Source organism: Chamaea fasciata, unplaced genomic scaffold (genome assembly GCF_029207755.1).
Source record: "Chamaea fasciata isolate MVZ Bird 193981 ecotype frontalis unplaced genomic scaffold, bChaFas1.0.hap1 SCAF_21, whole genome shotgun sequence".
NCBI lineage: Eukaryota > Metazoa > Chordata > Aves > Passeriformes > Sylviidae > Chamaea > Chamaea fasciata.
This window is the reverse complement of record NW_027094106.1, coordinates 8453971-8472323: the sequence shown is the minus strand read 5'-3', so window position 1 is coordinate 8472323 and position 18353 is coordinate 8453971. Positions and strand designations below refer to the sequence as shown.

Sequence of the window (18353 nt, the reverse complement as noted above, 5' to 3'; positions counted from 1 at the left end):
GCGCTTGGCCACATGCAGAAAATGGATTATGCAGTGTATTTAATTCAGATGCACCTGTGTGACAGCTGAAGGAGCCCGAGCAGGTGCCTACATGCCATCAATTCCTCCACGTGCCCTCAGTGGCACAGACAATGCTGCAAGTCCCAGCAGAGCTCAGCACCACATGGGTGGGCCCAAGGGCATTGTTCTCCCAGCATGTAATTGCATTCCCAACAACCTCCCTGTACATACAGCTTTAAAATGAGCAATTAATTAAAAGCAATTTGAAAGCACTTACTGGGTCTATTCTCTATTGCCAGCAAATCCAGGCACTAAAGCAGGGGAGGGTTTGCTTTGTAACTTCTCCTTTCTTTGAGTCAGCAGAAGAATAAGTTTTAGCATTATGAAGAAATATAATTAAAGTATAGGGAACATGAAAAGCAGATCAATGGTAATGCAGAAGTTAATATTGAGAGCCTCACTTCATGTCTCATATTTCTACTTTTAGAGGGAACTGCTGTACAAATAACAAAGCAAAGTAGTTACAGCTCCTCCCTTTGAGAGCTGGAGCTTCTAATTGCATTATTTCCAGACGGGTTAAATCCGGAACACCACTCTGAAAGAGTTCACCCCTAAATGCTGCAGCAGCAGCCTCACGTTAGTACTCCTTGCTCCCTCTCCCAGGGAGCAGACACCAAGCACTGTTTCACTACAGTGAAAACATATTCCATGTACACCTTGCTGCTCCAGCTGCCGTGATAAGAACGTGAGCAGCTCAGGTACTCAAAACGCAAACATGGCTTGTGAGGGCCGGGAGCTGCTGTTTTTACACTCCCTCTGCCATCTAGTGGCAACAACCGCGTGGTTTCCACCGAGGTGTAAACCACGAGGTGCTCAGACAGTGCCCAGAAGTGTTAGCTGACCTGAGCAGACCATGCTACTCACTAAATCTTGCTCAGGAAAAAAAAAAAAAAAAAAAAAGAAAATAAATCATTCTTCCTACTCACTGCCTTCACGGAATTCCCTCAGTGAAACAGGAATATGCTTATCTGCCTCGTATGTTTAAAGGAAATCAGTACTTCTGTAGAATTACACTTTAGATGGTGATGGTGCATTTTTATTACATTTTACTCTATAACCACCTTCTAATTCCTCAGTGTAATCTATTCAGTCTGTTTCCTCCTCCTAACAGAGTTTTGTGAAGCCTTCCCTTTTATGTTCCAAACAAATACCTTCCCTAACAATATTAAACTCCATTTCTTTTCCTGGGTGACACATCCCTGTAATCTTTGGGAGGCTGTTAACTTCCCAAACCCTCACCATAAGAGATACTGATAAACCAACTGAGGAGTTGTATTTTCTATAAATTATTTCAGTGTCAGCTCAGGTCACGGCCTAAGTACCTGCACGAGGTTCATTTATCCCACAGGATAATCAAAGTGATGTATTATGGAATTTAATTTTTCTACACCGAAGTAATTTAGACCTTTGATTTTTAAATGCAGAGTAAAAGAAAGGCTCCACCTCCTTTACGAAAAGAAGTGGTGCTGTCTTAGGAAGATTTCATGTGCCAAAATCATCTTGGAGTGGCCTGGGGTCTGACAGTGCTCAATGCACTGACTTGGTTTTGTGTTCAGCAGGAATTCCTTCCACAGCCTTTAGGACAGAAGCCACAGGCAGAGTAAATGTGAGGCTGCTCATCCCATGCCATTCCATCTCCCAGGCACTGCCCTGCTGGGGGGAAAGGCAGGAGTTTCTTGTAGTGTCTTCTGTGTTATTGTTAATGATTGAAGCAGCTCTGAAAGTAAACATCTGTAATTGTTCCAAAATACAAGATGACATTTGTTGCATGAACTGGTTTTAATTATTTTGTGGCCATGAATCCTTTTCTTGAATCCAGGACGGTGGTTTCATAACCCAGGAACTAATCCAATGGCCAAAAGCAAAACACACCCAAACATTTCCCTGACTTCCATAGCTAAGTTGAGATAAACAACATCATGCAAATTTTCATATTTTATCTTCATAGAAAAACATTGTTCTTGCTATTATTTTTCAAGCAAAATTAATACAGACTGAACTTTAAACCAGCTGCCTGTTTCGGTGGCTTCAGTTAGAAAGATGAGCATTTTAGAGCTACTAAAAAAAATACTCTGAAAAAATTTAAATGGAAACACTTGAGCTACACGCAGTAGATCAGGCTTCAGTTAAATGAGGAGATTAGAGGCTACAGCTTGCAGATTTGGCTCATTGTTTCAAAGTGAGGATTAACCAACAGCAGGCCAATACCCACAGTTCAAAATACCCAGAGCTTGCAAACACAGAACATGATGATGCAGTGTAGAACATGGACAGAATTCACCAGAGCACCAACTTTGGATGCATTTAATGTTTAGAATTTGCAGGAAATTATTTACTTACCTCTTTTAAAATATGCAACAATGAAAGTACTCAATTCAGAAAGGACACGGTGTGGAAATATCCTTACCAAGTAGAGCAGAAACGTGTGGAGACCTGTTCCAAGCCCAACAGAGGAGAGGATGCCCAATCCTACCCAGTAGGCACACCAGAAGAACTTCTTCTCCATGTACCGCACATACTGAGCAAGGAAAAGTCACAAACAAAGAAAAAAAAATATAAATGATGAAATCTCCAAGGGAGAAAATTAAGCTACAAGCTAACACAGACATTTATCTGGATTGTAATGGCTGAAATAGACTCCTAAATATTTCTATTTCCAATTTATTACAGTAATAACACAGACATGTAGAGGCAACATTGCACTTTCAAAAGAAAAAAAACCACCACATCTGGGAATCAGCACATTTCCAAGAAGATAGATGGAAATTCAGGTTCAATAGCAGGAGGTTGAAATCCAGAACAGGCCCACGAGGAGCAAGCCCCAGAAAGTGTCAAGCAGAGCCCAGGCAGCTCAGGGAACTGTCAGAACAGTTTAAATAAAGGAATGAAATCAGCTGCACTCCCAGTGAGTCTGATGGATGTTGCACCTTGGAGCAGTGAGTAGCAGGTTTGTTACTTTTAAGAAAACATTAAATGCTGGCTGTGTGCTGCACCCAGCCATGAGGGGATATGGGAAAGTCACAGCAAGTTCTGGACACTCTTTAACACCATCCATGGACCAAGAGCACCAAGGTGAATTCACACCATTCTTATCCAGGCTACAACACGCCAGGGCACAAAAAACATCCTGAAAACGCCAAGTGTACACAGCTGACCCCTCCTTAACAGGGAGCTCCTGCACTGGCTGCCAGCTGAGGGTGACACTGCCCTCAGCAGTCCCAGAGGATCAGGTTTCTTCCCAGCAGGCTCAAGGAAACCCGGGAAGTCAGGACTTGGGCTCCAGAACTGCAGATCCCTCAGGCAGGCAGTGCCACACCACAGCAGGAGGGATGGAAGCAAGTTCTCTGGAATTGGGAACCTGCTCATTTCAGAGCTGTGGTATCAGCTGGAATTGGTTTTTAAAAGGGCTTTCTGTCCTCCAGGAAAATCTGAAAGTCCAAGAGAAATGGGGAGGGGGAAGGTGCAGACAGCACCATCACTAAGCTTAAGCCATGTCCTACACTTCCAGTGCTGCAAAAGCACCAGGCTTTGTGTCCACCAAAGCTCCACAAATCCTTTAAACGACCATTTGGAAACAAAAAGCAGCATCACAGAACCAGAACCAGAATGTGAACCATGAAACCATCTTCTATCTCTGTATGTGCCTGTCCCAGCTGGGCAGGAGACCCTTCCACAGAAACACAAGAATCATTTCTTGGAAACCACGAAGCTCTGCCACGACTGAGGGAAACATTTCCCCTCAAGAGCTCCCAGCACTATTAAAAGCTTGGTGAAGGAGTGCTGCAGCACCCGAGGTGTGCTTTACTCAGGGAACAGATGAGACACCTCCAGATCCACCAGAAGAGATCCACCAGCACAGCTCATCCCTCCCCACCTCTGGCACACAGCTCATGCACGCCCGGCAGAGCAGTCACGACTCGAGAAACAAAAACCTTAGCAAGGAGTTTGAAAGGTGCATTATAAATTCATGGAGATCCCAGCACAACTCATTCAATTCCCAGCACAGGGAAGGGAGTGTGAGTCAGGGAGGCAGAGGTGGTACCTGTTGATGCGCTCCTTCGATGTAGTAGAGGGCTGTGAGCACTGCCAGTGCCAGCAACACACACATCAGGACCCCTCGCCGCCGCCACAATCTTAAAGACAAACGGCAAATTAGGGTTAATTAGTGCATTAAGCATGCATTTCAAATAACACACTTACCCCTGGGGACGGGTTGTGCCCAGCAGGGACAATGGTTCAGTGTAAACCTCCCAAGAAAATATGAGGGGAGCCTTTACTCCTTAGGGAAAAATCTCTGCGTGGCTGTCAAGCGAGATCAAAGTTCGGCCACGCATGTTTTATTTGTTTTTTAACAAAAGAAAAACAAAGTAACTGTCTGAAAACAAACACAAGCTGAAAACAATTCAGCTTCTGGAGCCAAGAGTCAGACCCAGGCCCTGAGCAGCAGCTGTGGCCAAGCAGAGAGCAAAGCAGGCCCTGCACTGGCCCTGGGCAAGGACGAGCTGGGTGCAATTCAGAAGTGCTGATTTCCAGCTGTGCTGCTGGCCAGAACCACAGTGACAGTCACTGCAACAAATCTTTACATTACTCTGTTTTCCCTTATCTATTAAAATTAATATCTTGTAACAGCTCCAAATTTAACAAATGTATTTTAGGTAACATTAGGTGAGTAAGGGAGGAAAGTGTTTTCCAAAGTAATCTGTCACCAAATAATTTTTGAGCATGTTCAGTTTTACTGGGTTTTTTTTTTCTGCTTGATGTGTATGTGGCCACACACAGTAGATTAGCAAATACATTCATTGTTTCCCAGAAAACACTATTATATTGCCACCTAATGACATATAAAAAAGCAAGTGGTAACATCACTTAAAATTCCCAGATTATAATAACAAACTATAAACATAACTTAGCTATTTAGACAGAAAGAGAGAAATGTGAGGCATGATACAGGAAAACAGTCACCAATCTTTCATATTAGACAAACTGAAAAGAGCACTCACAACATTTTAAAATGAAAGTCAGTGCTGCTTACATTAGTATGACAATTGAATTTTCAAATGATTGTCATTCAAAACACAATTTATGCAACAGAACACAGGAGATCATTAAGAGTCAACCTGAGGTCTCAACTTAATAGGTTGTAATAGTCAGGGTTATTTTCTGTAAAGATTCTGTCAGGGGAGTGCCAGACAACTGAATGCTGCTCAGCAGAGGAAACAAGTGCTATCTGTAACAGAACTGGATGTCTAGGAAGCCAAACAAGATTTGAGGTCTTAAAATAAATCCTCAAATGTTATTTCTGCTTAGTTTAAATAAATGCTTGGAGATTGTCAGAAATTACAGATGTCAGACCCAGTAAAACAGTTCTCAGAGACAATTCCTAACGGTAGTTGAAAGAACACACATAAAAAAATAAATAGGCTTCGGGGGGTTGATTTTTGTGGGGGGGTGTAGGGTATAAAAAGGAATAAAGACTACACTACAGAAACCTGGTATTTCTCACACAAATCATTTCAAAAGAACACGGAAAGCAGAAGTTTCTGTCAGTAAATCTGAACTGCCAGCACCTCCAGCCTAGCCCAGAGGAGCAGTGAGCACAACCCTGAGCACCAGGCTCAGCCCAGCCGGCAGAGGGGCAGCCCAGCAGCTGCAGTCACCCAAGGTGACATTACAGCCTGTCTCCTGACTGGGAAAAGCTTTGTAAAACTCAGTCTCGAGCACAACAGAGTTACCAACACAAGCACTGGATGGCTGCTGCTCTTGGCATTTTCATTGCAAATTGTACTCGCGTTTTGGCAGCCTAAACCATTGGGCCTTGTGCCTCAGGAACTGACTCTGCATTTCAGCACTAGCAGGGAATGGCAGGACTGCTCCTCACGAATTCTCTCACTGGAATAAAAGCTGGTTTTATCCAGTGTGAAAATAACACTCAGGGAAAGTGCTTTAATAAATCATTTCCTGCTGTAAAGGGGCCCCCAGAAAAGCAAAGTCCTCTTCACAGCATCATAAACATCACTGCAAGCTCCACAGAACCCTGATCTCTGCCCTGGCTGAGCTGTTTGAAGATTATTCAGTGACACCAACACCTGCACTAGTAGGTCAGTGCTTAACACTGCAGCCAGAAGCACAATATCCCTTTGCCTCAAGGATCCCTGAACACTGTCCCACTCTTTCAAACTGGAATATTCAACTCCTCAGAAAGGCAGCTTGCCATTTTCTCCCCCAAGCACCTTGCTGCACTCATGTAATTTAGGCAGAAGGTCTGAGAGCATGGCTACAAGTGTGGGATGTTCAGCAGCCACCTCTAAGGGACAAAAATACACATGTTCTGTGAAAAAAATCCCCAGTTTTCAAGTTGTGAATCATCAGGGAAAGGGAGATGTCAGAATGACCTACTGAATCAGAGCATGGGTTTGCCCAGAACTCTTAGTAGAAGTTAAAGAAATGATCTTTACTTTATGGTCCATTCCTTCAAGTTTATTAGAGTTTCCAGGCAAAAATACTGCAAGGTAACAAGCGGTTTTCTCCACAGTACAATATTCAACCTCTCCTCTCGCTCCCTTCGCTTCCTCTCGCTCAGCATTGAGGAATCTGCAAATGAAAAGCAGGAAAAAAAAAATATGTAAAAGCACAGGCTGGCAGGTCACGTGCTATCCCACCCAAAAATATATTGTTTGGTATTTTTTTTTTTAATTTGTTAGGAAGTTAATGTGAGCTCTCTTTCCTCCTGATCCCAAAGCATTTGCTGCCTCAGGAATGAGGTAACATGCAGGGAACGCAGTGGTTTGCTCCCCCTGGCACCTCCTTTCTGCAGGGCAGTGCCTGAAAGCAGCCACCACCCCAGGTCAAATGTGACCTCAGCAACTGCTGCAGGGACATCTCCCTCTGAACTTTTGAGCTGCTTCTTTCCCAGCAGAGCTATTCCCAGCCTCCCACTTCCAGCAGATGGAATTACACGTGCTCTTTATCCCCCTCAGGCACGGTGTAACTGGATAAGAGCACCTGCCCTCCCTGTGCAGCTTCTCCCAAACCCCTCCTGTGAAAGGAGCTGCTTTTGGAGCACAGCCCTGCCTGGGATGGAGCTCACACCCAGCCCAGGCCCTGCTCACAAAAGGGCTTTTCTAATCAAGGTGTCATTCTGTGCTCACAATAAGATGAATAAAACCCCGAACCCGAGCTGGTTTTTTGGAGGAGAATGGCTTGTTCAAAGGTTAATGAGCAGTTGTAATTTTTAAACTTTTAAAGAAAAGGAATTCTGGAATAAGATTTTAAAAAATAACAGCAGTAAACAATGAAAAAATACACTTGTATCCAAACAGACAACAAACTTGTTTAAACATCACTTTAAATGTCACAACACATGCATTCTATTTTGCACTGTAATAATATTCATAAATTTTAGATTTTTACAAAGCTGTTGCATTTAAAATATTAATCTAATCTGATCTCCAGCATATTGTAACCCAAGATGTATCATTTCAGTCTTACTCCAGTAACTGAAACATTTTGCCTTATCAGATGCTGATATTTACATAGAAATTGCAGATCTCATTAGTCACACAGCCCACTGAATTTTGTATTCCTTAGCTGTAAAATCAGTTGCTTAGGATGAACTAAGAGAAATCCTGGCAAATACTGAAGAGCAGCCACATTCCCCCAGAGTTACAGAATGATTTAAATCTTTAAGGAAAAGGCTTTAATTTGTTCCATACATACAAGCATGCAGTTAATCTTTTTCGTTTAATATGTGTAATAAAAAAGTTTCAACCTTGTTTTTATGACCTTGTTTTTAGTAAAAGGTCGTAAAAGACAATGGTGTAAGACTGCACACAACTTGAGAAATCACTTGATTACAAAACTTAATTAAATATGGAACTGGCACATTCAAAGCTGACAGGAAACAGACGAAGATGATTATAATTTCCATGCTTTACTACACAGCACGGATAATTCAGTGACACAACAATTGTCATTAACTGTTCTCAGGTTATTTTTCATGAGTTCTAAGCACTGACCTCAGGCTACTTCAGACATATCAGGAGGAAAAACAGAGGAGAGGCAGGAGGTGAAGTAGTTAAAACTGTTTTGGTGGTAATTTATCACTGAAACCAATAAATTATAGTGACACTGAATTTCAACAGAACAGCTAGAAATTGGGAGACTAATAACTGGATCTACCCCAGAGTAAAACAGATTTTTATTACCAAGAACTCTTCAGTGCCAAAGGGTGGGGTTGGACAGCCTGATTTCCATAGCCACACACTTGTCAACAGAGTTTCATTTTTTTAGGGCTTGTTGTTGTTGTTGTTGTTGTTGTTGTAGCCCCTGTTGGTAGCCAGGTCAGCTTCGTGGGCCTTAAATGTATGTGAACCAAAGATCAAGAACTTTGGGAGGGGAAAAGAACGTAAGAGAGATGTGAATGGAAATACACAGCATGAATCTATTCCATGGCTTTGAAATCCTAAATCCTTCCAGGTTTAGAGCTGACTGAGGTGTCTAAGACTGATTCAGGCATTGGGGCCCTTTGCATTAAGTGGGCACAAAGTCACAGAATCCCAGAATGGTTTGGGTTGGAAGGAGCCTTAAAGCTCAACTCATTCCACCCCCTGCCACAGGTCACAATCCAGCTTGGCCTCACCAGAAAACCAAAATCAATCCCTTTTCAATCTTGAGCTGCTTTACACCCCAAAAGAGGCCAGCTGAGAACACAAAGTGGTTTTCCACCTACCTGTGAAGTTGCCATTGTGCTGCTCTTTGCTCATTCTTATGCGTCTCTGGTCACAGTCTGTGCCATTCTCTGCCATTTCATAGATCACTCACGTGTGGGGATCTAAGAGCAGAAAAAAACCCAAAAAGGACAAGGTGTGTTTCTGGTTAGGAGGATTCCACAGTCAGAGGATAGAGACAAACACCCAGCAGCTCTTCAAACCCAACTCACACTCATCCCGCATTACACCATCAAACAGGAGAGAGTGATTCAATCCCCACAGTGACAAAGATTAAAACATTTCCACCTACATAATTCTAAATTTTTCACTCAAATGACAAAACTCCCTCACTTCTAACAGCTGAACAAAAGCTCATTAAACAAACCCCTTCCACGACCCAACCCACTGTTTGGGCTCCAGGTGCAGCAGAGCTTCATACAAACCTCACTTCCATCCTGAGGCTGGTGGTTCAGGTGTGCTCCTCATCCTGGCACTAAAGCTCTGCAGGTTGTTACTGTGTCCAAAACCTCCCTGACTGAAAGATCAGCCCTCAGTGTGGTAACCAAGAGACAGAGCTGCACCTCCTGCTTTGGCATCTCTGAAGCACAAGAGGCAAACTCTTCAGAGGACAAGAGCTTTCTGATGGAAACTGCGCTGACACTGTCCATACTCTCTGCTGGTTTGGCCTCTCTCTAGAGAGATCAGCCCTAAAACAAAACCCCAAAAGAGCAGATGTGGTTTTCCTTATCCAGGAGAGTAAATAATGCAAGAAGTGGGAGCCAGCACAAACCAGAGTGTTGCAAGAGCTGTCTTTTTTTTTCTTTAAAAAAAACCCCAACCTGAACAGCTGACAATTCTTATGCAATCAAACACAAAGAGAATAATCAGTCAGACTTCTTATTTTAAAAACCCTCTTCTGAACCTTAAAACAGTTTCTGGAGTTTTATTTGGAAAAGAGAGTCCCACAAAGTTTTATTTGCATTGTATTTCTCCCTGTAAGCACACTTGATTTACACTTTTTGATATGTTGCTTTTGTTGTAAAGAAAAGTGATGCAATATTAAAATGACAGGTTACATAAAACTGTCCAGTGGAAGAAATTAAAGTTCTACAGAAAAAAAATACTTCCCCATTGATTTATGTTCAGCTTAAGAGCCAAGCAGCAACTCAGGTTTGGTAAACAGGAGTGAGGTCACCCCTTGGATTCAGACTGCACTGATTTTGTCAATTTTTAAAAGAAAATGTTCAAAGATTTCAGATGCTGTAATTGACATTTCCAGCGTCTCACAAGTCAGTTTTAGACAGGAGTTTTTCTAAACAGGTACAAGCCTTGTGCATTACTTGCAATACAGATAAAATTATTAGCTAGAATCTAATTATTAAGGGGTTTAGTTAAAATCCAGTAGTCAAAAGCACTGAGGTCTCAGGAAGGAATCCTTTCTCCAACATCTCCCCCTGACACAAAAAGTGCAGAAACAGAAATCTGGTTGAACAAGGCAGCAGAAACTCATCTCATGCATGTTACAGCTTTTATTCAATGCAACACCAAACCCAGAACACCCAAAGCACCTAAAAAAAGAACAAAACACCTTTGCAAAAAGCTGAAAAACGCTGAAAGGACTCTGGAGTCAGCCAAGGACAAGAGGCCTGAGCTGCTGCAGTGGGAGCTCTACAGCATCACTGCAGTCACCTGCAGCCCAGGGATTGCTCAAACCCCAGGGAAATGTGAACCTCTCCCTCTGCCCAGGTGAGTTTAGAGCAGCCTGACACTCTGGAGCTACCCCAGCCCTCAGCTGAGGATAACAGACCAGTTGCTGTGGCAATACCAGGATCAAATGTTCAGCCACCCCTTAATTCCATCAGCACACCGGGACGGTGGAGTGGTTTGTTTCTGACTGCACTCAGTTGTGCTTATTTTTATATATATTTAACTAAGTATTTATGGACATCTAGGAGGTAAGTTTATATACACACACACCCATGTATGCACCACACGAATTGACACACACACACACGCAGAGCTCAAATTGCAGAGGGCAATATTCAAATTACACCCACACACACAGCAAGGCTGATGTTCACAGAAAGCTGCTTAGGAAGCAAAAGCCATCCAGAGCTGTTGAGCACACACAGCAACACTAAAAAAGGGTTCTGGCTTAGGGAACTTCAGTCACATTTTGTTGACTTAAATATAGGAAAGATTAGGGAAAAAAAAAAAAAAAAGCCACAAATTTCAGTGGAAGCCACACGTTCCTCATTCTGAAATCCATCTTTTTTTCACGTGTGCAAAGCTGGCCTTCAAAATTAAAGTCTCGCCTGGTTTGGTCTCTGCTCTCGGGTTAATCACACCCCAAGGAGGTTCATTTAGTGCAATGCCAACTGCTCTCCATGTTTGATGCTAAATCCCAGGCTGTCACAGGGCTGAATTCCAGTGCAGTCCATAAAACTCCTGCATCCCTGGGGGTCTCAGGTGTGCTGTTCCCAAGGCATGACAGCTTTTTTTCTTTTTTTTCAGGAGCTCAACTGCCCAGAGCCACTTTTACCCTGGCTGCTTGGAAAGGCACTAATCCAGGATTAGCTTTGCATAACACCGCCTCAAGTACACAAGTCAACGTTTGCACTGAAGCAGATAAATAATCCCCTTCCACACTTCTGGAGGACAAATATTCGTCAAGAAGGTCTTAAAGTTCAACCACTCTGCAGGAAAGCTCTGAAAATTCTTATTTAAAAACACAGGTGACTTGGAGAAGGGATACCTACCACATGGCAGGGCTGAATGGGCTGCAAACCCTTCCTGGCTCCAGAAAAGAACCTCCCTGGTTTACCCAAGTCTAATTATACTTAAAGCATCTTACAAAGGGACTGGAGGATGCACATCCCCTCAGCTCAGCACCCCTGATCTGCTGTGCTGCTGGATGCCCACTGGAACCACTAGTCCTGCACTAATGCCTCCCCACAGGGATTAGCTGGAGTGGGAGTCTGACCCAAAATGGAGTTATCCTTCATTAACTCACTCCATATTCTCCAGTCTACACCCAATCCATGAGAGCTCACCACAGGAAATTAAATTCCATCTGCTGAACAGAACTTCACTTCTGACAGATGCTGGGAAAGACACAGAGCCCATCTCTAAAAATAAATTTGCCTGCTACACGGAGTACTTAGCAGCAAACATAAAAATAAACTATTTAAAAGAGCGAGGAAAACAACTGTGGCCAGTTTTTGTATCAGGGTGGCTTAGATCACTTGTTAGAGCTGAGCTCCCACAAGAACTGCTTTGTAGGGCTGAACAAAGAGCTCACAATACACCATTGAGCTTTAGTGCAACCCAAAACGTGAAGTATAAGAAGACAATTATTGCTAGTGAAAAATGCAAATTGGTCAACAAAAAGGGTTTATGGTGACTGTGACTGGCACTCCACAGCATAAGTGAGACACAGCAAAACAAGCTATCAGGGCATGAGAACACAACAAAATCGGGCACAGCAGGATGTGCTCCCTGCAGACAGAGAAAAGGACAAAAGTCTCTTCTCTGAAGCTCTGGGGAGGCTGTGGAAGCACCCAAGCGTTGGGTGAACTTGAGCAAAAGGAGCCAGTCGTGGACAAGGCAGTTGGGTGTCTGCACTCTCATTTGGAGGAGCAGAATGTGGACTCGTGTTCTGTACTAAGGATTTCTGGAGGATTCCCTTCCAGTGTGCTGGAACAACAAGGAAGCTGTTTTCATAATCTCACTGCTCTCCCAGACATTGTTTGAATCACTAATTCTTAGCACTTCTTACTGAAAGAGCCCTGACTCTCATCTCCATCAGCTCCTGCTCACACAGCTCCCAGAACCAGAGTCAGAGCACTCTGTTGTTTCCCCCAGCCACCTCAGCAGCACATCATTTCCAGTCATTTCTCGCATTTAAAGCCAGATGTTCCAATCCTGCTGCTTCTTTCTCCTCAACTTTTCTGATATTCCTTCTTTTTCTACGTCCCTGTTCTTCAGTTGCAACAAGGAGGAAAAAAGGATTAAAACCCAGCCTTTCCAGGTGGGTGAAGAATTACAGCAATGTAGACAGTGCTGCACATTTTTGAGAGGGGGGTTTGATGTTCAGTCTTCAAATGCTCTCCTGAGAGAATAAGTTAACAATTCCCTGGCAAAGAAACAGCCTGGAGAGCACTTTTCCCTCGAAAGCCAAAGACTGCCTGGCACAGGAACACATTCAGGTGAAGGATGGGATCAGTTGGGAAGTGAAACATTACCTACCCCTTCCAGCTCCTCACAGTTACTCCCTGTCCACCACTTCTCCAGGGTCTGAAGGCAGCGCAAGAGCCCAACCACGTCCTCAGCTGTGCAGCACTCGAGCCCAAAGCGACTCCTCCTGCAGAGCTGCTGCCCCTGCAGAGCAAGAGAACACGGTCCATGTGACACTGGAGTGACACAGCCCCTCACTCGGAGGTTAATGACTTTCCTGAAGATGACACTAAATAGAAAAAGCGACTGCTCGATTTATTTTTCCAGTCCTTCAGCACTCCTGGGAAGCATTCAATTAAAATAAATGAGGCCAAGTCTGAAAGATGTTCCAAATCTCCACAGATTTAGCGGTAATGGGTTATTTTGATATGAGTGCGTTTATTCCCCACACTAAAAATGTTTTCCTTACTAAAATAGTTTAATTCCTCAAAGGAGAAGTAATTCAGTTAAAGACCACAGGTTTCCATTTTGTGGGTTATGCCTCTGTACACCAGACCCATTTTCCAATTCCTACCCAAATAAATCATCTTAGAATTCAGAGTTAAAATTCCTTTTTTTTTTTTTTTTAAAGACTTTGGGATGCCTTTTAGGAAAGGCTGTTGTAACAGGAGCTTCAGGGATGCCATGCAATTTCTTTTGAGCTACCTGAAAGTTCTCTCCCTGCCAATAAAGCCACCTATATATTAGACTGATCTTTCTGGTGTACTTTTTTTTTTCCTGGTGAAACATGAGATTTGATTACATGCAGCAGTAGAATCAGGTGCTATAATAAAGCAGTAGAGATGCTGTGCAATAAATAGATGAAAAGGTGAGATCCAGGGAAAAGAGGATATGCAGAGGAGGCACAGCACAGATGAAAAGGGATGAACACAAGGACCTGACAAAGCCCAGAGAGGCTGAAAGCAGCTCCTGAGATAACAAATTCTGCTTTTCACAGGAACAGCCTCTGAATGGAGCCAATTCAGATTTCACACTTGGCCATGCAGTGAGGACACACTGCCCAGACAAGGCTCACAGAGGCCAATTCTGAGCCCTGCGAGAAAGAAAAATATTCTTTTAATAAGCCTGAAATACCCTGAACAACTGTCTCCCTCACTAATAACATCTCCTGGCTCCCTCTGGTCCAAGCAGCACCAAGACCAGCGAGGTTTGGTGCTTCTGGTGCTGTCCCATGGCTGTGTTTGAAGCTGGTACAAAAAGCTGAGTGTTGCAACACCTTCAGGGTTGTGCCCTTTGTCCTCAGGGAACGGCAAAGTCCACCCAGCTCGCACTTGTCCACAAGGAAGAGAAGTTAAAGTTCCAACCTGCAGATAACTCTGGCTCCCACCACAACACATCAGGAATTATAGGGGGTTTTTTGTTTATTTTAAACCCAGGTTTTTAAGAAATGGCAGAGAGCACCCGAAGGAGAGTTGTTCACGAGACGCAGTCAGAGGCAGTCATGACATTCAGAAGGAATTCCAAAACAACTTAGAAATAAAGCTTTAAGGTGGAAAGAGTTATTCCAGCCTACTCACCTTCCTCATTTCTACCACCCACTTGAAAGCTCCTGAGTCTCCTCCTACCCTTCCCCACAGCAATTACAAACACCCTTGGTTTCAGCAGCTCAGCAGGACACGAAACAAAGCTCAGACTAATAGAGAGAGCTCACCTCCCATTGCACAACTGGAAACCGGCTTTTGAAACCCTCATCTGAAAACCGGGGATGAAGCCATCCTTACAACTGTCACTTATCCCCTAAGGAATAAAGGAAAGTCTAGTCCATGCTGCAGAAATAATGGATTGGAAGAAGGACGACTGACATAACGAAGACTGCTTCAGTGGGAAAATTAATGTATTAAGAAGAGCTGATGTATGTTATCACAAGGTGTTAGGAAGCATAAAAACCCCGCCGAACTGAGGTGAAACAATCTCAAAAAGAGCAGCTAAATGCACTGCCCAAACACAACACGTCAAAGACTAACACCACACTCTCTCCACCTCGAGCCACATTGTCGCCATTAACCAAACCAGGATACCCACTTGTTGGTAAGCACAGAGCAGAGAAAACAAGGGCACGAGAAAACCCTCAAGAAATGCCATAGGTGCAGTTGAAAGGGGATAACCTGGATTCACGGCACTTTATAGATAAACAGCGGCTATCAAACGCACTTATCACCCCTTCCCTCAGGCCACCTACATGACCTGCCAAGCATCTGAGAGGCAAAACTGGAATGAAAGGGGGATCTTGCTGCTTTGTTATGTCCTGTAAGCACCCGATGACACTGCCGAGAGAAATAAAAGCCAGACGAGGTGCTTAGCCCCAGTCAGCAGAGATGTTCCCGTGGATTCGGGCCTCACACCCACAAGCCCCGGGCAGTCCATGGGGATGCACGGAGCACCCAGCCGGGAAAGCACAGCACATTTCCAGTGGAAAAAAATAAAACCAAGAAAAAAAGCCATCGCTATCTGACTCTTTGGAAGCGCAGAGCCGCTCTCCAGCGGGGTGAGATGGCAGCGGCTCATTTCTCGCCCTGAACGCCGGCGAGCAGCAGCCTCCCCTCCCGCCTTGCCCCTCCACGGCGTTCCCGGCCATGCCCCGGCTCCCTCACGGCTCCCTCACGGCTCCCTCGGGCCGCCCAGCACCGGGGAGCGCCCGGGCCGGGGGTCCCCTCTTGCCGCCGTCACCTCAGAGCCGGAGGAGCCGTGAGGGCAGCGCTGAGGGGAGCCATGGGCAGCGCTGAGGGGAGCCATGGGCAGCGCTGAGGGGAGCCATGGGCAGCGCTGAGGGGAGCCATGGGCAGCGCTGAGGGGAGCCATGGGCAGCGCTGAGGGGAGCCATGGGCAGCGCTGAGGGGAGCCATGGGCAGCGCTGAGGGGAGCCATGGGCAGCGCTGAGGGGAGCCATGGGCAGCGCTGAGGGGAGCCATGGGCAGCGCTGAGGGGAGCCATGGGCAGCGCTGAGGGATGGGCAGCGCTGAGGGGAGCCATGGGCAGCGCTGAGGGGAGCCATGGGCAGCGCTGAGGGGTCCCGCTGAGGGGCCGGTAACGAGAATCCCCTCCCGCCGGGACGAGCCCCGGGCCCGGCCCCGCACTCACCACGCTCCAGCAGCTCCGCTGGGCCCGGCACGACGCGGAACTGGGCCCGGCACAGCACGCCCCGTCCCGCCCCGGGCTCCGTCACTTCCCGAGCGCCGCGGCCCCGTCACCTCCGGGCGGGCGGGAGCGGCAGGTGAGCGGCGGGGGGGATGGATGCTCCTCTATGGCCCCCTCGTGTCCCCTCCCGAGGGCCGCGGGGTCCCGCACGGTTCTCTCCCCGCTCGGTGGTCGCCCTCCGTGTCCGCTCGGGCTCCGGCCCGGCCGGGCCTGGTGTGGCTGGTGCCGCAGCCCGCGGTGCGGCTGGAGGCGGCCCCGCTCCTCAGCCGAATTTGGGGTACTGGCTTAAAACCTCCAGCATTTCACCGCTTCTCTCCCCGTTTTTAGGTGTAATTTTGACATGAGGAAAGGCTGAGAGAATTGGGAGTGTTCGACCCGGAGAAGAGAAGCTGCGAGGTGACCTAATTGTGGCCTTCCAGTACGTGAAGGGAATTTACAGGAGAGGTGGGGCAAGACTATTAACAGAGGCCTGCGGTGACCGGACAAGGGGGAACGGGTTCGGATTGGCAGAGAGCAGGGTTAGATTGGATATTAGGAAAAAAAGCTTTCCCCGTGAGGGTGGGCAGGCCCTGGCACAGGGTGTCCAGAGAAGCTGTGGCTGCCCCTGGATCCCTGAAGTGTCCAAGGCCGGGCTGGATGAGGCCTGGAGCAACCTGGGATAGTGGAAAGTGTCCCTGCCCATGGTAGAGGGTGGAACAGGTGAACTTTAAGGCCCTTTCCAACACAACCCGTTCTATGATAATTTGCCATTTTACCTTAGCTCTGCTTGCTGAGTCGAAGCCCATCGGCAGTGAGGTGTTTGCAGTCAGAAAGCTGTGTCTGGGGAACTGATCTTTTATGTTTCTAACAAATGTCTTCAAACAACTAAGTGGAAACTAGGTGAGAGCACACGAAACGCTCTCAGAAGCTGAGAAACGCTCAAGTAAAATCAGTCTTTCTCCCCTTTCAGAGGCAGCCCCCAAAATCCACCATGATTTCTGTCTTGGAGCCCGAGTTCCTGAAGGTCATCATGGGAGTGGTGTGTGGTGTGTGCCTGGGCTGGAGCATCCGGGGGAGGCTCCGCAGGAAACCTGGAGCTGGAACAACGCCAGAGCCTTCCCACAGCCTGGGGGGCGAGGCCGACATCATGGGAGAGTCCGGGGAGCTCAAACTGGTGCTGATCGTCCGCAACGACCTGAAAATGGGCAAGGGCAAAGTGGCGGCGCAGTGCTCCCATGCTGCTGTCTCTGCCTACAAGCAGGTTCACAAAAGGAACCCCGAGCTTCTGCAGCAGTGGGAATATTGTGGGCAACCTAAAGTGGTCCTCAAAGCTCCCGATGAAGAGACTCTGGTGCAGCTGCTGGCTGAGGCCAAGCGCCTGGGGCTGACTGTGAGCTTGATCCAGGATGCTGGGCGTACTCAGATAGCTCCAGGCTCCAGGACAGTCCTTGGCATAGGACCAGGACCTGCTGATGTCATAGATAAAGTTTCCGGTCACCTTAAACTCTTCTAAACCGGTACCAAAAAGACCTGGATGGGTTCATGTACGTCAGTGCTGAAGGGATAAAAATCCAAGTTGGGTTTTGTTTTTTTTTTTTTTTTTTTCCCATGTCTTCCCTCAGCGTTAATAAAACAAGCAAGTTTTGTAAGATTTGAGTTTGTAAATCATGAGTTTCTCTTGCTTCTGTTCTAAAGGAGGAAAGAAAATTCTAGGCTCAGGGCAGATGAGGAAAGCAGAACTGGCACAAGAAGGAACCCAGTAAATTTACAACTTGAGGATTTTGCACGTTGGTTGATAGAGTTTAAGAGTTTGCTCTTTGTGCCTGTTTTTTGTAGAGAATACCTTCTTTAATTCAGAAAGGCTCAGCTGCTGAAGCAGTGAAGAACTGGAGCTGGGGGTAACCGTAGCCAACTTCCTGCCCAAACAACTGCTGGTAACTGGTGCCAGGCTGACCAGTTCAACTGGATTTGCAGCCCAGACCAGCGAAGAGTTGTGGGGAGCAGCTGTGAGCTGAGCTTCTCTCTGGAGGGGTCTGTGTAGCTCCTACACGTGCAAAAACGTGCAGCTAAGCCAAGGTGAGGGGAGTTACCCTCCAAATAAACGACTGGGCAGTCAGGGACAGACAAGTCCTGGTTTTCTTGGGATTATCAGGCACTCCTGGGTTTAAGGAAGGACCCTGTTACAGATATTACTGCACGGTTCAGAGCACCCTGGGGCTTCCAGTGAATTCTGCT

General features: G+C 46.1%; 2 protein-coding genes across 7 annotated transcripts in view; one reads left to right on the top strand and one right to left on the bottom strand.

Moving 5' to 3' along the window:
* Positions 1-16172, bottom strand: part of VMP1 (vacuole membrane protein 1) — a 60470-nt gene extending 44298 nt beyond the window's left edge. The window contains exons 1-6 of one of the 3 annotated variants that reach the window (XM_066201657.1): positions 16083-16172; positions 13017-13148; positions 8789-8890; positions 6516-6651; positions 4103-4193; positions 2468-2578 (exon numbers count right to left, since the gene is read on the bottom strand). In XM_066201657.1, the coding sequence (XP_066057754.1) occupies positions 2468-2578; positions 4103-4193; positions 6516-6651; positions 8789-8864 (414 nt within the window). In that variant the 5' untranslated portion in view covers positions 8865-8890; positions 13017-13148; positions 16083-16172. Of the gene's footprint in view, positions 1-2467; positions 2579-4102; positions 4194-6515; positions 6652-8788; positions 8891-9211; positions 9230-13016; positions 13149-16082 lie in introns of those variants that run through there. The other 2 variants (XM_066201658.1, XM_066201659.1) reach the window with 2 other exon arrangements.
* Positions 16173-16177: 5 nt separating this feature from the next.
* On the top strand, positions 16178-17769 carry PTRH2 (peptidyl-tRNA hydrolase 2). Of its 4 annotated transcripts, none has more exons than XR_010723568.1 (3): positions 16178-16215; positions 16467-16557; positions 16900-17080. XR_010723568.1 is itself a non-coding variant. In XM_066201663.1 (3 exons), exon 3 carries the CDS (start codon positions 17110-17112, stop codon positions 17629-17631), a length of 522 nt encoding a protein of 173 aa, XP_066057760.1. In that variant the 5' UTR covers positions 16178-16215; positions 16467-16535; positions 17089-17109; the 3' UTR covers positions 17632-17769. The 4 variants fall into 4 exon arrangements, 3 of the variants coding, with proteins under 3 accessions (XP_066057760.1, XP_066057758.1, XP_066057759.1); XM_066201663.1 differs by lacking the exon at positions 16900-17080 and adding an exon at positions 17089-17769 and having other exon boundaries at positions 16467-16535; XM_066201661.1 differs by lacking the exon at positions 16900-17080 and adding an exon at positions 17089-17769.
* Positions 17770-18353: the final 584 nt, after the last annotated feature.